We start from the raw sequence: 22,292 nt of genomic DNA, 5'->3' as shown, positions 1-22,292 counted from the left end.
TCTACTACTTTGATTTGCATTATATTTGTCTTTGTTTTACAACAGATAATAATAAATATATAATTATAATTTTTTTAAATAAATAATATAGTTAGTCTTAACATATAGTAAATAAAGCACAAAAGGTAGAAAAGTAAAGTTATATGGGAGGAAGAGGAAAAGACAAAATGTTGTAATTGGAATTATGGAATGATCAAATTATCAAAATATAACTTGTGAATTTGACAAGACTTTGAGACTTGGTGACCCTTAAGGGAGCTTATCATCACTTCGAGCTAGGTGACCATTTAAAAAAAAAAAAAAAAATTGAAAATAAAGCCCATGAAAAATTTATTTATAAAGAATAATAACAATTTTGAGACTTGGTGACCCTTAAGGGAGCTTAGCATCACTTCGAGCTAGGTGACCATTTAAAAAAAAAAAAAATTGAAAATAAAGCCCATGAAAAATTTATTTTAAAAGAATAATAACAATTTTGTATTTTTTTTATACAAATTAGATATTTAATTTATTAGAATAATTTTGATGGTAATGACAAACAAAATAACTCCTTAAATAGGTGAAATAATTCATTTTCTCAATTTTATATGCAAAATTATTTTAAAACAAAAGGGACCATACATTATTTTTGTTCATCAATCCACATTTTGACTTTCACTTTAAAATCCATCTATAAAAATCTCTCTTTGCCTAGATTGCCTAATCATCCATTCGTTCATTGTCTATAACTTCTTGCCTGATTATCAATTTAGATGTTCATATTTGCATATATTTATTCATTCCACCATGTATTTTGTTGGCTTATTTGTAATGTATACAATTTTGATGAAATGTTTGATTATTTGAAAACCGAATTTCCCCTAACGGTGGCCTTCCTGATAAGTCACCTTAGCCGTAGACTAGATTTAGATTTTGCAATTAGTACCTTTCTTTTCCTTCTAGGAATCACTATCATCTTGACCAATCTAGCCATGTACCAAAAAGTCAATTTTGCCAAATTTAAGAAGTTTGCTTTAAGCCTGTTCATCATAGTTGACAGAAGAGAAAATGTCCGCAGGAGCAGAGAGAGAGAGAGTGAAGGCAATACATTCAGTCATGAATTTGATGCAAATCCCAAAGTACGTAATTGTGTCAAATACTCTCACCATGATTGTCGATCTATCGGATCAGACGATTACTATGTTTGCCAAAAATGCCTGGGCCGTATGTGGAATAAATCAATTCCACAAGGAGGGGAAACTGCAAAATTCCGTACAAGGTCACTGGAAAACAGGCTAATGCAGCCAAGGCAATAAGAATCCATGCCTTCTTTTCACCAAAGAGAAGATAGATTGCGCCACTGTAGGCTATCATCATGAATGTTACGGAGAGGAATAGAGTAACAAGACCAAATATCAACCTCCTGGGAAGGGCAAAAAGAAAATCATCTTCTGCATATCGTGTCGTGAGATTGGATAGGCATATCAGCACCGAAGCAATGGATAGGAAGAGGGAAAGCGCATCCGAAACTGCAAAAACTTTGAAGGCAAATTCTTTGGAGAAATTTGGTATGCCAGTATCATCATGGTTGCCACCCGGGATGGTAATTGCAGCTGCAAACACTACAGTAGCAATAAGCGCTGCTGCCAATGTGTAAAATTTTGCTGTGCCTTTCATCCATTTCTCCCCTTCTTTTATCAACTTTTCATGTTCCTTTATAAATGCCATTTTCGGTTTATCTTTGTTTTCGTTCTCAGATTCACTGAAGGCTCTCGGGGCATATTTTTCAATTTCCTGTGTAAAAATAAAAAAGTTTCTAAGATACAGAAAAAGAGTGGATATGTATAAGAAAATTAATTCCCGTCAAAACAAAAATTATTACCTTAAACCAATGTAACTCGCGTTGCATTTGTAGAGCTGCACCAGAAACGAGACTGAGCCGGTGCGGAGGGGCCAATTTTCCAGCCAAATGCAAGATATTATCGTTATTTGTATCGTCTCTGGTTCGTATTATAAGTTGTCTATGCATACCAGTTTCGCAGATGAGGTTGAAAATCTTTTCATAACGATTTAATACTACCAATTTGAATAGATCCTCATCCAGATACTCGAGTGCAAAAGGATATGACTTTATAATCTCTTCCAGAATCTCGGGAATCCCATATTTTGCCCCATTAATGAATGATTGTCTAAATATTTCCTTTGCTCTTGACACTTTCAAAACTTCAGTACATAGGTGGTTAAGCAATTGAAGAGTCAGAGTATGCATTGTTTTTGTTTCTTGGATGTGCTTGATGGGTGGTACTGCAATTAAAATTATATTAAGGACAACATAACATTGTATTCAAGACTTTTGCATGCTTTAGTGGTAGTTTTGTTGTGTTCCTTACCTAACCATACAACCAGTTCCCAGAATATTGCATTCGCCTTTCGGCAAGCTGTGTGCAACGTAAAATTGAAGCAGGTCAGATGCAAAAGCAGGACTAACAGAAGAAAAAACAAAAAAGCAACCTTGAACCAAGTACCAATTAAACACTAATCTAAATTAAATTGATTGTGAGAAGTAGCCAACTCATATTGGCTGGTGTAAAGTTTTTTTGGGATTCAATAGGTTACATATGTTTCCCTTAAACCGTCGCACTTGAATTTAAAGGCTAGAATCAAGAAGCCTAATGAAACTTGGTACAAGCTCAATTACTGGACTTCTTATTAATCAACCAGGAGCATCAAGTGACAAGATATTCACAAAATCTATCAAAGCAAAAAAAAATTGTGTATCCTGCATAAATCTCTGAGTAGTAGAGTATTATCCATTGGAATTTGATTGTAGAGCTGATTTCAAATCCATTACTCGAACTTAAAAGGAAAAAAAATGAAGACAATTTTGTGAGGACAAATTAAAATTGTGAGGACCTCGAATTCAACAAATTAGCATTTCTCGACCGGGTGCAATTTGGCAAATTGGTTTGACCTAACTCGAATCTCGGTGAAGTTGAGAAACCATTTTTAGTACTCAAGTTAGGATTTGGTTGGGTTTCTCAACCAAAGTTAATTTTGGTTGAGCTCAATTTTGGGCTGAGTTCAGACCAATGCTTCAACAATCTAAGCTGAATTAAACTCCATTAATATTTTATAATATTTGTCGAATGTATTACTATATAATAATATCAAATTTTTTTATAAAATAAGTTTAAGGGAAAAATCATCAAAATATATTAAGCTAACTCTCAGAAATTTGCCTACCCCTTTGTGAACACTATTTGGAAGGAAAATTCTTTAGGAAGCCTCTTAAGCAAGCCAGAAAGGTATCCTATCCTTTGTAGCCTATGCATTCAAAAGTACAGGGCCTAATGAACATGAGACCCAAGCATGGTGCCTACTACTTCATCACATTTACGGATGGTTATATCTACAAGTCCAAAGAATTGCATTGATCTAGATGTTACATGAATATTGTAAAAAATTGAAAAGAAAAAACTATTACAGCATTAAGGATAAATCATGGACATGAGTATCCATTGAAGAGTTTTAAAAATCTTTATGATGAAAAGGAAATCTAAAGAATAATCAATAGCTTCAAGGACTCCATAGTAAAATGGTTGAACTAAAAAAAGTAACCATAAACTTTTGGATATGGTTCACTCAAAAAGGCACAAGCCAACTATCTAACATCTTTTGGGGTGGGAAAGGAGGGTTGCTATTTTGATTGCAACTTAAATCTTGAATAGAGTGCCCTCAAAATCAATTACTTCAAATCCATATAGTTAAGAAGCCAAACCTAACTCAATTGTGATCCTAAGGGTTAGCAAGTTTAGTTCATGTAAATTCTCATAGATATTGTGCTATAAAGGAAACAAGTGCACTTTCATTAGATATTCTAATAAATCAAAGGTTGTGTGATGCTTAGTGAACAACTCAATGGGAGTATAATTGAAATTAAGTCATATGAAGTTAATTTCTAATAGGATGATATTTTGAGTAGAGGAGCATTGAACAGAAGTCTCAATTTATTAGAGGCAATTAAAACAAAGGAAAATACTATGATATCTCATATCGAAGAGGGGAAAAAGTTCTTGATATTATATATATATGAGCTTCTCTTAATTATTTAGACACATTTTAATGTTATGAGGGCTCTTTAAGCCTAAAGTGGGTAGTATATATTTACATGGTTGGGAGTGAGTCGTTACAAATGGGATCAAAGTGTATCCTCAACCATGGTATGAGAGTTTGTTTGTTTGGTCCTGTAATCCTATGGGACATAATGAGGACTTTATGTCTTTATGGGGGTGATTGTAATATCCCACATTGAATAGGGGAAAATTTCTTAGCATTATATATGTAAGAGCTCTTCTTAACCATGCAAATGTGTTTTAAATCTCTGAGGTCTCTTTTAGTTCAGAGTAAACAATATCTACTTGATTGGGAGTGAGTTGCCATAGATATTAAAGATTTTGCTAAGGATATGAGTGACTTGACAAGATAGTAACTTTGAGTAGTGACTTGCCACTTACTAGATTATGCCACTAAGTAGGATTTTACCATTTCATATTAATTCACTAGATTTAGATGTGTGTGGAAAAAAACTTGGAACTATCTCATCATTGTGATTGTGGACATTAAGGTGAAGTTTTCATGTTTGCATCATAAGATCATGATGTTAGGATAGATTCTTTAAAAGCATGATATGATGCAACCATAAATGGAGTTCATTAATACTTACATTATGACTTCGATTTTCTATTTACTATCTTATTTATGAATTATGTATGTTAAGCATTCAAACCTATATCACTTGCATGTACATGACTTGAGTGATTTAGGAGTTACATAGAAAATCTAAGTCATAGATTCCTTGCAAGTTAATGACTCATTCACAACTGGTTCATGGACTTCAATAATCCATTTGAGGCTATAGTGCACTACCTCCTTATTGGAGGGATGACTTGCCCTAGTCATTAGGATGGGTTTCCCATGGTGAATGTACTAGTGTGTTTAGTTATGTTGGGAAACCTAGATCTCTCCATTCCCATAACCCTAGATTGTATAGGTGCATGCAAAATATCCTAGGGTTCTAAATCCTATGCAACATAAGCAAAAATCAAAATTTTAACATTCTATAATCTAGAGAAAAGTCATTAAAAACTTTGAGAAAATAAAAGGCTAATCTTAACAGAGAAAACACCTAAGAGGGGGAGATGGGTGAATTGGGTTTTTAAAAAATATTTTTCAAACACAACAAATTCAAGCAAAGAAAACACAAATATAAAGAGAGACGGTTAGAAAGAGGAAACTCGGATTTTATAGTGGTTCAACACTTCCTTACCTACGTGCACTCTCATCAACCTCCTAACTAAGTGAAGGTTCCACTATACTTGAAGCTTCAACTAAGCTTTAAATCACCTTTACACTTAGATTCCAACTCCAATGGGCTATTACACAATCCCTTCAAGTCTTAACTCACTTGAAGCTTTTAACACTCAAATAATAAGTTTGAATCTCTCAATCTAGCTCAACAAGGGCTCAAATACAACTTAAATGATAGGAAGAATCACAAAGGTGCACTAAAGAATATGCATATGAAGATTTAATACACTAAGAAAAGAATGAGAGCTTTTGAGGTAAGAACAAGCAGGTAGACAAATAAATGCAGGTGTTCTCTACCTCATAAATGAAGTGGAGTTCTCAATTTATAGGTTTCTAGCCTCAGGAGCCAAAAATGTTAAAAAGTAGCCTTGATCGGTTGTGTTGAGGGTCAACCGGTTTACTAGCCATTAGACGATAAATGCATGGTAGGTGACTGTTATTCCTCGATCGATCCTTGACCAAACCTCGATTGGATCTCGAGCAAGAAGGCATATCCTTCGACCAAGAATACAAAGCTACAAGAAGAGAGAGAATATTTTTTGCATTTCTCAATCGGACCTTGATAAAGAAGGTGTAATTGATCGACCGATGGCCTAACCGGTTGAGCCGGTTGACCAATGCCTTGACTAATTCACCATTTTTGGCCTAGGCAAGGTACTTAGGTAGATTAATATGCCAATTTTGAAACAATTTGCCTAAGGTTCATTTGATAAAAATCGGGTTTTGATGGAAATGTAACTTTAATGCCTATTACCGAGTTTTTAAAGAGCATGAAAAAAAATGAAATCCTAAGTGCACCATGCATTCATCTTACATATGTTTCCTATTATTAAAGAGTCTTCCAATTGTCTTGATCTTGCATCCATTGGGTCTTTTGATAAATTTCCAAACTAATACATGGAATTCTTTATAATTCAAACCAATTAACAACTTAACCATGGTTTGTTATCATCAAAATGCGATTAGGAGAACCCTTGGGCTAACAAACTTTACCTTTGATTTGAATGGTTCTCAAATCAATTTGCTTAATGAAGATGAAGCCTAAAGAGTCCAGAGGTCTCATACAACGAAAACCTTTTGCTTGATGACTTGATCCATGATCTATGTAGGCTTTGGAAGAGAGGAATCCTAGGCTCTCTCTCTCTCTAGATATAGAAGACGATTGTCTCTCAAAAAGTGATTGGAACCCTAACCCTTAAAGGGTATTTATAGTGTTTCCTTACTAGGCTTAAATCACTTAATCTTGTCTAAAATGGGTCCTAATTGATTAATTAACCATACATTATCATCTAATTAACCAATTCATGTCAATAAGATAATAAAGAGAAAAAATATATAAATAAATAAATTTATAAATAAATCTATATCTGTTACATCATGTCATTCTTTTTAGGGCTCAATTCTAATAGGTTACACATTATATAGGATATATGGTGAGTTAGACATTGGTCATTAGGTAGTCTTGACTTCACCAAGCTACTATGTTGTATAAGCTCTCAACCTTGAGAGAATATTGATCTAGTGCTAAGGTCTTCAATGGCTTTGACCCATGAGTGAGACCTTAAAGTGCTCATATATTCTCTATAGATTGGGTCACTATGATTGAGCCATGTGATAATAGGTATTCTCAAGATAAGCACCATGATATCTTAGGGGTTTGAGACATTATGTCCCCTTAGGTGATCCTAAGGACATGTGATCATGAAAATTGTGGCCACAATAATTCCTTAAGTGGAATTTGATGTATGCTCTTTGAGAGATATAGTATGTCAATTGATAACATAATAGGAGGATCTAAGACTCAAGGATTGTAGAGGTAGTCTTGAGAGGTTGATAACATTCATCTTGTTAAATTATGAATACCAATTCATGGGGAGCTTGCATGCAATTGTTAGTAGGTCACAGACTAAAGTTTTCTATCTCGATCTAATATCATAAGGATACTAAAGTGTAGTTGACTCTTTATAGTTAGATTTTGAGTCAACTTTAAAATTGGATTTTAAGGGAGCCAGTACTTCCCTACAGGTCCTAGTGGTTCCCACTCAAACTCATATTCCTTGGTAAAAAATTATTTGAGGAATAGTTGGATTCTTTATTTATATGTGTGTATAAGAGCATTTTGGTAAATACAGAAGGTTTCACTAGTACATATAAATAGTCTTTTTAGATTCAGATAATTAATTAATTGAAGCTCAATAGAGCAAATTAGTTAATTAGGACCTAATGAGTTAGATTAAGTAACCCAAACGTAAGATGAGTTCAAGTCACTCGAGCTAAGAGGTAAGCCTATATAAACTCCTTAAAGGGTTTAAGGCTTAGTACTTTTCATCCATTCAATCTTCTATCTTAATATCTATCCCCACAGAGAGGACTCCAACATCCTTATGTGTTAGGATACAGGAAAGAGAGCTATCAGGAAAAAGATCACGAGGTATTTTAGATCTAAATTAACCTTTTCACCAATTAGATTTAATTTTTTGAGCACTTAAATCTAATATTCAGTGTTTTGAATTCTCCCATTACATAGTTCTAGCATTTCTACGAAGATAGTAGCATGCACCTAATGGTCTAGGGCTTGAAGTTAAGTAATCGAGATGCTCTAACACATGAGAAGCCTGAAATTTTTAATAAATCTCTCTTATCCATACTTGTGAAATATGAAAAGCTACAATGAAATAGAATATGAAGTTTATTAGCAAGAACTCTATTTGAGAATTAATTGAACTATTGTTAAGACATGAGACCTTAAGGAATAAGTAGGTTTTTAAGGTCAAACTTAAGGTAAATGATGCAAGGTGTTAAACTTCACTCATGAAGAAAGGAAACAACCAAAATGAGAGTGTAGAGTATATAAAAAAAAAAAAGAACTTCTCATGAGAAGTGAGGTTTGCCTCAACTCTCCTTATTCAAACCATTATCACATCTTTGGATTTGAAATTATATCAAATAAACATTCAAATTTTTTTTCTCAATGAAGAACTAAATAAGAAGATCTATATAGATCAATTGACTTGTTTTATGGCAACTAAATAGAAAGGCAAAGTTAACAACTACGAAGGTCCATTTATAATCTACAATAATCATCTAAACAATGGTATATTACACTAATGGGTTTATGATGGTCTAAGAACACTATTGCATGTTAAATGGTGTAAGGGTAGATTCTATATTCTATTTTTTGTATACAAATGAAATGTTGGTTATGGATGACAATGAGATGGTTGCCTCTAAAGTGTGGTGGTTGTCAACTTTTAAAATGAACAACATGCTTAAAGCAAACTGTGTTCAAAGTTATGATCCTAATCAATCAATCAATCAAAGAGACTTTTTGGTTTGTTTTACAAATCATACACAATGAATATTCTTGAAAAAATTCTAGATGTAAAATTGAAAATCTACTGGCATTCATATAGAGGAATATAAGACCTTAAGCTTTAACATGTGTCGTGAGACTTTTGATGAATAGGAAAAGATCACTCAAGGTTCTTATATGCTAGCATTGTTAGTAGCTTAAAGTATCCAATGATGTATGCATGAACTAATATTTGTTATATAATTAGGTTAGTAGCTTGCAATTAGATCTAAACCTTGCTTACGAAAAAACAATGAACTGGATGCTTTCATACCTCAAAGTCACCATAGGCTATATAATTTGCTATTGAGGATTGAATTTGGACTTGATTAGCTATGACAATGATAATTGAGGTAGCATCCTAAATGAACCCAAATCCACATATGGTTATAATTTTATATATGCTCTATGATGTTAGCATATATTGGTGAAATAGAAAATAATCATGTATAGCATTGTCTACCATGCATGGAGTTGGGAGTACATTACTTGTCATTTAGGAAAGTGACTAGTTTATGATGTTCATACATATTTTTCACAATATTGCTTGTTCTTTTGAGCATACTACTATTTATTGTGATAACATGGAAACTTTAGCCTATGTCAAAGACCACCCCCCCCCCCCCCCCAAGTATCATAGTTGAACCAAACACATCACTCTTAAATATTATTTTATATGAGACATGGTTACATAGGAACATATTTCTACTTGATGCATGGTTAAAAATCCCACCCTCACCCTCCCTGTTGATGAAGCTAATACGTAAAGATGTTTATTAGGGTCAAGTTGAGAGCATTGGATTATGTAGATCATGATTACATAGGAGTTAAGTTGAGAGCATTGGATCATGTAGATTATGATTACATATTGTATATTTCAATTAACCATTATACCTATGATTTATTCATTGTCCAATCTTGTTTGATGGTGGCATTTAATTATTTGTTTTACTTTATTGACATGCACTTTCATTACTTTGCACAACTGAAACATAATGAGTCCAAACCACTTAGATAATGTGTTAGGTCATTGATATTTATAATACTCCTTTTTGTATCCAATATGACTTACATGTTAGTAGCGACCAAGTATAGATAGTCCTATAGTCCACATTTGTAATGGAGTCAATTGCCAAATCTTGTTAATGTAGTGCTTGATTTAGTAAGCATGTGCAAAACTTGAGTTCTTTGCTTGATGCAATTAAACTAAGATTTGTACAATATAGAAGATCTAAGGTGCACTCATAATGAAGATCTCCATGTTAGCATGTATTTTCATACTATATCTTCTTGGAAATCAAACAAGAATGAATGAATATATTCCTAGCTACTTCCTCATCCTGTACATTAATCTTATAGGTCATTATATAGTATAACTTTTATGCCCTTGTGATTTTCAGTCATAAGTTACAAGTATGGTGTAGTTTGAAATATTTTTCTAGGGGGATTAACCATGTTTAACTCAATGTGAATAAATGTGTTTAAGATATAATGAGACACCTTTTAGGGAGGAATTACACTAGTTAAGATGAAATTTAGTTTAATACTCTTACACCTTTCTTATCAATGTGTTCAAAAGTTGTACAATCCATTAGTCAATATAAACATGGATGATAATGATATAGTTGAGAGAAATGCATGACGTTATTTTGCCTACTATGCATGAGTGGGAGACAATGGAGTTTCTATTTCATGAGATACTCTTAGTAGGACTTCATCAACTAAGAACTTGAGAGTACGCTGCATACTTATCGGTTAAGATTCCTCATGGGATGAAAGTTTAGTTAAGATTCCTTTTGTGGGAGGAGGTTCATATTTAGATTTCGTGAGAATCTGTAAGAGTTGTTTGTCTTTTTGCAATTTCAATTCTAGTCCCTTTGCATGTTTTCAATTTAGTTTGTGGCAATTGTTAAACACTTCTACTTCAGTTTTTAGCAATTATAATTTTTTAAAGCTTGCTATTTAGGTTTAGATTTACTATATGCTTATTAGATATCTTACTTCCTATTGTATTCTCCTTGGTTAATAATCTTCCAATTTGATTGTGGAGTTAATAGATTTTTACCGAAACAGGGATTAGGGTTTTCAAAGTTAGGAAATGAGTTAAAAGATTTTTAAGATTTTTACCGAAATAGGGATCAGGGTTTTCAAAGTTAGGAAAAGTATTTAATAAAATTAATTTTTGAATAAGTTTGCAAGTTAAATCTTTCAATTGAACCTAATGAGTTTACATACTAAATCTCTCATTTTCAGCCTTGGTTGTTTCCACTCTTTACAATGTAATTAGTTTTTAAAAAATATATATTTAATTCATTTTTTGTACCTATATACTCGAGTTTTTGAGTAATTATGAGTTGTATTGTTATATTTAGTAGAATTTGACAAACTAAAAATGCTTACCTTTGAACAATCGAGTCCAACAACACATTTGTGTGGAATCATAGCCACCAACTTGATTCTCCATGCCTCCTTTATTAGGTTGACTAAGAAAATGGTTTAAAATCACAGGAACACCTTAAGAATAAAAATGTCAAGAAAAGAGAAGGAAAATTATGCTTCATCTAATTTGACTGCAAGACTTAAAGGAAAAAACATAATAATATGATAGTTATTATAATAAATATAATAAAAAGAAAATTTGTCATGTTATTCGCAATACTCATAAAACCCCTTTCAATGAAACTTTGTAAGCTATACTAAAACAAAATAATGGTCCATATAGTAAAAGCTCAATAAATGAATGTTTGATAAATTAATAATCTTACTTATATAACAAAATCTTCTAGTCTTAACTTAGGCCAATGTACTAAATTAGTAATCTCACTAAATAAATAAGATAAAAATATTTTCAAAAATCTTTAAGGGCTCAAGAAATATAAACTAACAATTGATGAAGTATAAACAAAAATTCATAGTATAGCAAATAGAACTTCATAATATAGTATTAAGTAATTATTTATAACTTTTATTTTTCTAAATTCACTTCTTTTAGAATTATCACATATTTGAAATAGCTTTTACAACATTAAGTTTTGATGCCACATCTTTTTTGGGGAGTCTTTTGTTCTTTTACAATCAATAACTATTTTTTTTCTTCAGTCTCTTAGGTTTCTATGTATTAACTTTTTACCACGTGTATTATTTTTAAATTTATAAGTCATACATGTACTAATAATGTACAATAACAACATAATACTCTTAATCAATTAATAAATATTCATTTATCTATAAGTCAATAACCTCGCTAAGATCATAATTTTTCTTGGTCCCAAAAGTATTATTTTATAAGAGTTTTTCTCTATATAGTTCCTTCATTGTAGGAATTTCTTTAGGTTAATATTACTAAAGTTGTAATTTAAAAAAACATATATAATGGAAATTAAGAGAAATTCAAAAGCTATAAATTAATGTTTTATATCATTCTTTTTTTCCTATGAATGCCAAAACCATTGTCAAATAAAAAGAGTAAATAAAGTAATTAATCAAGTAATTAGTTGGAAGCGAAATAGGTGACTTAAAACTATTGTTTTGGTACATGTTTGTTTGAGGTATAGTAGATCATAAGAAATAAAATCCTCTAGTTATGTTTATTTGATAGAATAAAAAAGTGAGTGTGTGGTTGCTCCACAGGAGAAGACCACACGTTAGCTAAAGAATAAGTAACTAGAAAGCTTACACAAGTGTTAAATGATCAATTTCTCGCCTAAGCACATTAATGAAAACTAAATGTTAAATTAGACCATACTCATGCACTCATACTAAGGCCCATGCTTCCATGTGGGGAGACCCTAATTGCTCCCTTAAAGGAGAAGTTTAAAAGTGGCCACATCCTCTATGCCATGTTAGTATTCCAAAAACTTAGAAAGTTAACCTTTGAGTTGATGCTTATTTGTTTGGTAGTTTCCTCATTCTTCTTACTAACTTGACCTTTGAAGGCTCTAAGACTGTAAGGAGCTTAGAGTGCTCATTTTAGGTTCCTTATGATTGTAAGGTCCTAACCATCCATTGAAGTAAGAAAGTGAACTAAGAGTTGGAAAAGTGATGTCATCTATGGTGAAGATACAAAAATTCAGCTCACCAAAAAATCATAGTAAAGCTACTAAAAAACACCCCACCCCCAGGCAAGGACCTCCATTTGAGTACTCCTTGAGGTCTACCCAAATTGAAAACCTATCATTGAAGAAATGAAGTCAACTAAACTTGGTTCCATGCATGATAAGGTTGAAAAACCAGCATAAAAACTTGCAGAAAGCTTGCCCCTTTATAAGAATAACCTGAACCAACAAGGGAAGAAGACTTACAAAAGGAAATCATAAACAACAAAGAAAAAAAGTCCCTCCCTCCTTTGAAAAAGCTTTCTTTGAATGCAGAAACCTATTTTTTTGTATCAAGAAACCTTCCTTTGTATCCAAAAATTGGTGGAATAATTTTTTTTGATTATCTATGAAGAGTTTTAGCTTCTTCATATGGGAATGCATTAAAGCCTTGAAAACATTATTTAGATCTATAGCGACAATTGAGCAATAGAAGACTATGCAATAAAGTCTTGGTAGGAAAAGGCAATCATGATAGAAATAAAGTGGAGCAATGATTGAGAGCAAACTCTTCAATAGATGGAGGAGCTTACTAAAAGAAGTGACTAACTCACTTAAGAAAATGCTGCCTTCAGGGTAAGGGTAGACAAATGCCAATGTGATTTTGACCAATAGCTCTCATTAGCAAGCACTAATAAGATGCAAGATAATGAATAATAGTTATCGAAGCAATTAGACCAACATATAGATTAAATTGGGAGAGAAAGGTGGAAGAAACCTTAATTAAACTAACCAAACAGACCACCTTGCCAAAGGCCCCAATGCTTTAAGGGCTTCTTGCCACCAAAGCTACCACAAAATGCATAATCTTGGTGAATAAGGAGATTGAGCCCAAGTCCCTTTAGGAGGAGAATGAGGTCATATGAGAGTTTTCCCTCCCTAAGTTCAATTTCTTTCAATGAAACTAAAGACACCCTAGACTACTCTTGCATTTCTATGCATATGATGATCTTAGAGAAGGGAAACGATCGACTTTTATGCAAAATATTCTCCTCCATCCTCTAAGGACTAACTTTATTTTGTCTTTATCAACTTACCTTATAGTTTTTTCCTGATATTGAGACCCTAAGGGTGAAGTTTGCCTCTTAGTACATGCACTTAAAAAGATAAAAGAAAAGCCTCAAATAACCTAAGGTAGTTATAGCTACCATCCATGGTGGATCATCTACTAGATTTGAGCAACTAGGCAAGGTATCAAGATGTTACAGAAGCATATGGCGATTGAAGCAAAAGTCCTCACGTTCTTGCATGAAGCAACTACCACTTGCCCATATGTCATATGCTTCTCTAATAAAGACTTAAGAGGAGTCTAAACTCTACTCAAGATCCATTGGTTATTACTTTAAGAATTATTTACTACAACATGCACCTATTCTTAGTTGACCTAACAAGTTTAGTTAACTTGCTAAATATATTAGCCCATATATGAACAAATGTATATGGACAAAGAAAAACTAGTGTCAAGTCTTGGGTCATTGTTGGGACTAGACAAAGTCCTATGTGGCTCAACTGGGAAGTCGCTCTAATGGTTCCAATTGGTTGTTGCCATATAATGACACAATTCTTTGTTATGGATACCATTTTCCCGATAATGCCATTATGGGATGACCATGGATATACAACCTAAGAGGAACATTATTCACATACCATCACACCATTAAATTCCTAATACTACAAGGAATATGGGAAATATATCGGGACTAGGTGGCAGCATGAGTATGCTACACCATAGCCCTTAAAGTAGTTAGCAACTGCATCAACCGAGACCCTTAGGAAGGTCATAAATCAAAATTCAAATACAAATTAGTAGGTGACCCGAGAAGGCAGTTAGAGAACCTAGGGAGTCATTATTCTAGATCCCCTAAATCTAGGAGGTTCTTTCTAGCCCATGCAAAAAAAATAAAAATAAAATGGTTTAAGATGGCTACTTGAAAAGAACACATCTTTGCTAGGAAACTATAGGACATCATGGGCATCGATCCCCAATTTACATGTCATTGACTCAACATAAACCCTAGTGGTTAGCTCCTTACAGACATTAGATTGTGAAAGAAAAGGTATCTAGGCTCTTAGATGCTAGATTTAGTCATCTAGGTCTTCTAACAACAAATAGAAGTCAGTATGCTAGTTTACATTAATAACATGTTAGTAACAAGTAAGAAGAGGAATGAGTACTTGATCGAACTCCTAAGAACATTTAAAACTCTTCGAAAGTACTAAATGAAGCTAAATTAGTGAAGTGCACCTTTAATGTAGGATGTGGAAAGTTCCTTAGGTACTTGGTTACATACAAAGGAATAAAAGCTAACCCATACCAAATAAAATTAACTTTGAAGATACCAATGACCAAAAGGGATAGAGAAGTCAGAAAGCTCACTAACAAGATTGGTTCTTGAAATAGATTTATATATTGAACAACAAATATATGTCATCCTTTCTTTGACATTAACAAGAAGGGAAAATGGACTAAAGGAACCAAAAAATGCAACTAAGCCTATAAATCACTAAAGCATTGCATGATGCTAACCCCCATTCTGGATAAACCCTAGGATAAGGAGATCTTGCAATGTCTCAATAGCATTAGTAAGTGGAGTGTTACCAATTTACTATGTCTAAAAGGCCCTCTTAGATGTGGAAACCTGATATATATATAAATATTGAAAAACTGGTGCTTGCCCTTTAGAACGCCACATTGAAGCTTTAATGTTACTTCCAAGTGCATGTTATTAAGGTAAGGACTAAGTGATGAGAACTCAAACTTAATACTTTAATAGCTTTAAAGAGCCCACTTTAGTGTGTTTGAGGTATTAAAAAATTAACCCAAGGTTTTGTTTTTTTTATAATACCTTAGAAAATTATGTTTGATGCATTCTATGACCATTCTAGATGCTTTAAGGTGTTTTTTTGTTAGGATAGAATCCTTAAAAGCATAACATGATGTGATAAATTTGGAATTCATTATTTATTTAATGATGTTCTAGTTTCACTTTTATCTATACTTATTCCATGCATTGTACTTTATGAGCATTCTTGCCTACATCTTTTGCATTGTACATGACTTAAGAGCATCAGGAGTTCCACAGAAGATTTAAGTCATGGGTTTCTTGCAAATAAATTATTTGTTCACAATCAATTCACGAGCCTAGGCAAACCATTAGAGGTTGTAGTGCACCACCTTCTAATAGGAGGGATGGTTAGTCTTGGCTATGGGATGAGTTTCCCATGATAAGTGCACTAGTGTGTATGGTTGCACATTGGATGGGACCTATGGTGAGTTATGACTTAAGCCTATCAAGTAGTCTTGACTCCATCGAGTTGCTTCATTGTATTATCTCTCAACCTTGAGAGAATATTGAGTTTGTGCTGAAGTTAATAGTGGCTTTGACTTACGGGTGAGGTCGTAAGCTGATCATATATTCCCTATGGATTGGGTAAATGTTGATGGAAGTCGGTAGCAATAGGTATTCTTAATAAAGGCACCATGATATCTCTTGGGATTGAGACAACGTGTCCCCTTAGATCCTAAGGAGGAGTGTTCATGGAAACTATGGCTATAGTAGTTCCTTAAGTGGAATTTGACATAAACTATTTGAGATCTAAGATATGCTAATTGAACACACAATAGGAAGATCTGTAGCTCAAGAATGGTAGAAGTAGTCTTGAAAGGCTTATAGCTTTCACCTTGTTAGACTACGGACACCAATTCATGGGGAGACTAAACACAATGAACAGTAGGTCACGGACCCGAGCACTTAGTGTCTTTGTTGTTATTTACATAGGATACCGAAGTTTAGTTGATTCTTTGTAGTGCGATGTTGAATCACCTTTAACATTGGACTATGAGGGAGCCAATATTCCTATAGGTCCTAGTGGTCCCCGCTATGAGCTTATATACCTTGTTGGCATGGGTAATGAGGGTTGGATTGACTCTAGGTTCACTTCTATGCATAAGGGCATTTTGGTAATTATGCAAGGTTATATAGGAGTAAGTGAACAAGGCCTCTGGATTAGGCTAATTGATCAATTAGTAGGTCTTATTGGGTTAATTAAGCAATTAGAACCCATTTTGGGCTAGACTAAGTGACCCAAGCCCATGTGGGCTCATGTCACTTAAGCCCACTTAGAAACCCTATAAATATCCCCTAGGGGTTAAGGTTTCCATAACTTTTGTCTTTCATCATCCAGAGAGATAGAGAGACATAACCTCCATCATCTTTTCCTCATCATCGGAAGTGTGCCAAGATCAAGGTTCGAGTCATCAGGCAGAAGACTTCGGGTTTACGAGACTTTTGGGATTTCAATTTTCATCTTCACCATGTGGATTTGATTTGGGAACACCCGAATCTAATGTATAGTTTTTGTTAGCACTTTTTGAATCCTTTTAAAGTATAAAAATGCTATTTTTCTGTTGTGCATAGGATTTAGAAAAAAACCTAAGATAGTTATGCATGTTCCTAACCTGATTCGGACTTGGGAAACGGAGAAAGATTCAGGTTTTTCCCATCATTTTTGGTGCAATAGAACCTTGTTAGGAACTTATAGAGACAAAAATGCCCAAGTAAGGAGGAAACACAGATTGCATACCTAAAAGGCGTGCAAGACTCAATCACGCACTTCTTTATTTGTGTAGAGCCACATAGTGCACCTCCCATGTATACCTTAAAGACCAAACACACAAGACCTCTCTAATGCTTTGGACCAAATTTTACACTCTATTTAAGCAACTCAATCTGCAAACCTCTTAAGTGCTCTAAGCTAAGATGCTATGCACCCCCTCACTTGAGTCAACAGGATGTGTAGTAGTGCAACCCCTTGATGTCATCTAAATTACAAACCATTCTTACCTCTACAATAGCTAAGTACTTAATAATTCTTCTAATGATTGGCTCACCCACCAAAGTAGTATGTTGTTCATACCTCAAAGTCTTCAATTGTACTACCAAAATGTACCCAGACCAAATTACATAGAGAAAAAGGTGCAACTACCAACCATAAGCTAACACATCAAGAATGATGGTGGGTTAATTGCAATGACAAAGGACTTGACCCTTAGTATAAGAAGAGACAAGTCTAGATGGAGTGGTGTCGGAGTAGTTGGAATGACCAGGGAGGGGAGGGGGAAAGTTTTTTTGCCTATAAATGAAGGATTGTGAATAGACAAGTGGAAGAAATTATAGAAAGTGAAATTGTAGATAAGTTTTTTCTTCTTATAGGAATAAAAGTAGGAATAAGAGTAACTTAATGTAATTTTAGTTTTTAGTTTTACATTGTAATCTTTTCTTTTCATTATAAACTTTCCCTAATTTCTAGTTTAATGAATTTTCTAGTCTTTTTAATTAATCTTACATTACAGTTTTTCAATTTCAACTTACAAATTTGCATTTTTAGTTATTTACTTAATTTTTAACATGCTTAGATAAACTTTAACACTCTTAAGTGAGAGGAGATCAAGTCTCCCATATCTTAGTTTAGCTGTCTATTGGTTTATCCGTGCATTAGTTACAAACAATATGATCTCTATCAGTAGTTATAATGACCAAAATAAGTAACCATGGGGAGAAAAGTTTGTTGCATTCGTTGTGAGCGTTTTAAGTCAGCAACCTTGGAAGCATACTTGGGCATTGTTTTAATGATTCTTTCAACTAAGTGTAGGCCTATTGACAAGAAAAGAATCTTATCTAAATCATTTGGTTGTAAGGATATATATATATAAAGAGCAATTAGAGAGAGATGAACCTTATTAAGGTGGTTCTTGTTCATTTAAAGCAGGAACCTTTTTGGTATAAATCCTTTCTTTGACCCTAATTAGAGAGAGATGAACCTTATTATGTTCTCAGTCCACTCAATGCATTTGGGTAACCTTTATCATCTCATAAGATCTCAAGTATAAATTTCTCTAGACTCAGAGTAGGTGTAAATTGTTAGCACCAGGAAAGTGCACAAAGTGTAGGACATAAAGGAATTGCGCACTTTTGAGGTTCGCTAACCCAACTCAAATAGTACACTTTGAAAGCATGACTGAAATTCCACACCCTAAGAGAATAATTTAAACGCTGCATCCGACGGAGCGCAACTAAAAATTGCACACCTTTAAGCAACCATTTATATTGCGCAATCATTTCTTGGAAGAAAAACGCCTTCCCAAATAAAACCATAATTGCTTAGAGACTTTTGTCCACCCCACCATCATATCAATTGAGGTGTGGGTAGGTAACCGAGAAGTCTTCTAAGTTTTATATAAAAGAAGTAATTTTCACTACCTTTTGCACGCACTCAAACAAGAACACACACAATAACGCAACATGAAAACTCTAAAGAATGGTAAAACCAAAACACTGAGCCTAAATAAAAATGAACAATCAAGCCAATTTGTTGAAGTCAATAGCCACAATACTAAAATAATCCAACAAGCATTCAGTTGAATGAGCATTTGGACAGAAATGGGTGATATTGAAATTTTTGGTCAATCTCACCCTCAGTGCAGAATTCCAAATTGTTTCCAACTTTTCTGGGGAAAATGGAGAATTTTTTTTTTTTAAATTCCTCCTGTATTTTTCTGTAATATTTTTCTTACATTTTTATAGCATCCAAAGACAGAAAATTAATTATTCCTTTCAAGTTTTTTTTCTTTTTTATTTATAGGACAGAGCTAAACAGGATTAACATAAAAGAAAATACCTTGACTTATAAACAAAAGCAATTTAAAAGGGGCAAGCGAGTAAAGAAACTAACAATGATATATTATGAGTTGCCATAAGTTGAAGCGACTTCCACTTGGGAAAGCCCAAGGCCTTTTAGCCAATACTGTCAAAGGGGCAAAATCCTCATCAGAATCATTAGCATCGTGGCGGGCGGAATCGAAATGGCATGTGGCAAGGTCAGGATAATGTTCAACCAGATACAGTGCTACATCTGCATATTATAAAATTGTACATGGGAACCCGACAGTAATTCATATCAAGAAAATAGATAGGGGATGGTAAATATAGCTCACCATGAAACCCCACCATTAGTGCTCTGCGCAGAAGTTCGATTCCAGGCGAATTTGAGAAAGGATATGGATGTTCATCATCTCTGGTGACGCTTAATAAATATAAAGTCAGCTCTTTATGACCATACCTAATAGCGCTGTGAAGAGGCGCAAAATTGTCGCGTTGGCAGATATTGGGCAAGCTTGGGTTTTTGTTCACTAACAACTTGACTGCTTTTATATTGCCAGCCCTTGCAGCGTTGAAAAGGGCAGTGGCGCCATCAGAATCCCGCAGAGCCAGTGCCTCACTTGGCATAAACTCAACCAACTTCTCCACGAAACCCATTCTGGCCTCTCCTAACTCAACTGCTATGTGAAGCACTGGGGAATCATCTGTTCCGATTGGGGCGGACAATGATCGTGGATCATTCTTCAATAATTTTGAAGCACTTTCCCAGTCACCATTGAGCACAGCTTTGTACAGTTCCAAGTAATAGAATTCTGCAGTCACAAAACCAAAAGATGTATAGGTCAGCCTAGATTTCCCTGATATGTATATTTCTTCTAGTTCACAACATCCTAATGCTAAAATTATTTTTTAAAAAATAAATCATTTAAGTTATGTTTGGTTCTTAGAAAATTTGACAAAAAATACAAAGGAAAGAAAGTAAATTGAAAAAATAGAAGGTAAGAAAAAGTGAAATAAAATACATCTAAAATCAATAAATTAATTATTTTTATATGCTACTCATTTCACTTATTTTAATTATTCAATATAAAAATTAAATATTTTAAAATTTCATTTTCCTTGATATCTTTTCTTTGCTAATTATTTTCTTGGACTTCTTTGTTTACCTCTAATCAACATCTTTATATCTTTCAATAATAGTTTGAACCTCCAATGAACTACACTTCTACTTGTATACTAATTATGCCCAAAATACACGGAAATGGACATGAACATGGCTTTCAGCATCTTACCGGAGCTGCTAGTCCTTCGCAAAGATGAAGATGAAATCACTGAAACATATTCATTGGTAAGGTGTGCCGTGTCGATGGTAGTAGTTCTTTTCAATGATGAAGTGGAAGAGACTGGGGCATATTCATCAGTATCCTGCGCCATATTGATGAAGTGGATATTGTTTGGGCTGGCATCGATTACCGAGAGTTGTAATGAAGAAGAAGCCATTACAGTGAACTCCTCATCATGCTCAGCAATGTCCATGATAGAAGATTATATTTAACTATATCGAGGCAGAGAAGATACTCTCATCCAAAGAGAGACAACAGCAGCCCTTTTTCCCACTGTCTTCAAAAGATACAGGAACCATTGAAGCATAAGAGGTGCAATGATAGAGTCTTCCAAGTCAACTTTATTTAGTTGAGTATTGGGTAAGGAGTAGATAGCGTTGAAACGCTATGACTGGTGGATGACAGTCATTCAAAATAAACAAAGAAAATTAGGTGTAACTTTGAGCTGTTTGTTTTCGCATGATTTCTTCTGACTGTGTTGCTGGGCATTATTAGGTCTTTTCTTTTGCTTTTTCTTTTTAATTTTTCATGTTTTATTTTAAGATGATATCCAGAAGTAGTAGGTATGGTATATAGTCAATGGTATATGTTTTATTATCGAGCCATGCTTGGTTACCGAAATTTACTCTAAGGTATCATACACACATTGCTATGATAGTTTACAATAACCGGTTATATAAAATCTGTTAAAATATTTTATATAATTAACTTTTTGGATTTTTTTTTTATCAAGTAGTAAAATAAATAAAAATTAGGAAAAAATATTTTTGTAAAATGATAAAGTTTAAAAAAAACGATAAACTTTTTGTAAAATATAGAAAAGGATACAAGGCTATTAAATCATAATTACATGATAACCTTTTAGTATTTCAATCTTTGAATTTTTTTGGAGATTATTTCCATAAATTCCACATTCCCAAAACAATGATAATCTTTACACAATATTATTGTCATAAAAAATAAAATTTTCAAAAAATTTAGAGATTACAAAGAATATAAGGATACGAAGAATGTGAGGATTGTCATATTTTTCATACCCTCCTCACATTCTTCATGCCCCGACCCATTTGAATATTTGAATATTTTAATTTTTTTCAAACATTATTTACTTCAATTGCAAGTGTAATTAGTGTTTTTACACAATATTATTGTCAAATGAAGTAAAAATAAATAAATAAATAAATAAAATTAAAATAAATAAAAATTAAATTAGAATTAAAATTTTCAAAAAATTTAGAGGGTACAAAAATGTGAAGAGGGAACGAAGAATGTGAAGTGCCTCACATTTCTTGTACCCTCCTCACATTCTTCATACCTATAGTAATTTTTAAATTTTTTAATCTTTCAATTTTTTTCGAAAATTATTTGCTTCAATTTTAAGTGTATTTAGTCTTTTTACACAATATTATTGTCGAGTGAAGTGAAAAAAAAAACATACAATTAAAATTTTCAAAAAAATTAAAGAGTACAAAAAATGTCAAGGGTGTGAAGAATGTGA

At 33.4% G+C, this 22,292-nt stretch overlaps 1 protein-coding gene across 6 annotated transcripts; it reads right to left on the bottom strand.

Annotated features, from left to right (window-relative positions):
- Window positions 1–972: 972 nt before the first annotated feature.
- Window positions 973–21,112, bottom strand: LOC117908830 (ankyrin repeat-containing protein ITN1-like). Of its 6 annotated transcripts, XM_034822605.1 has the most exons (7): window positions 20,744–21,111; window positions 19,787–20,263; window positions 19,525–19,704; window positions 11,099–11,212; window positions 2,370–2,417; window positions 1,862–2,283; window positions 973–1,773 (listed from the first exon to the last, which is right to left on the bottom strand). In XM_034822605.1, exons 1-7 carry the CDS (start codon window positions 20,985–20,987, stop codon window positions 1,159–1,161), a joined length of 2,100 nt encoding a protein of 699 aa, XP_034678496.1. In that variant the 5' UTR covers window positions 20,988–21,111; the 3' UTR covers window positions 973–1,158. The 6 variants fall into 6 exon arrangements, with proteins under 6 accessions (XP_034678496.1, XP_034678500.1, XP_034678498.1 ...); XM_034822609.1 differs by lacking the exon at window positions 2,370–2,417 and having other exon boundaries at window positions 1,862–2,202; window positions 20,744–21,112; XM_034822607.1 differs by lacking the exon at window positions 2,370–2,417.
- Window positions 21,113–22,292: the final 1,180 nt, after the last annotated feature.

This window comes from Vitis riparia, chromosome 19, assembly GCF_004353265.1.
Source record: "Vitis riparia cultivar Riparia Gloire de Montpellier isolate 1030 chromosome 19, EGFV_Vit.rip_1.0, whole genome shotgun sequence".
NCBI lineage: Eukaryota > Viridiplantae > Streptophyta > Magnoliopsida > Vitales > Vitaceae > Vitis > Vitis riparia.
This window is presented reverse-complemented; position numbering and strand designations above follow the sequence as displayed.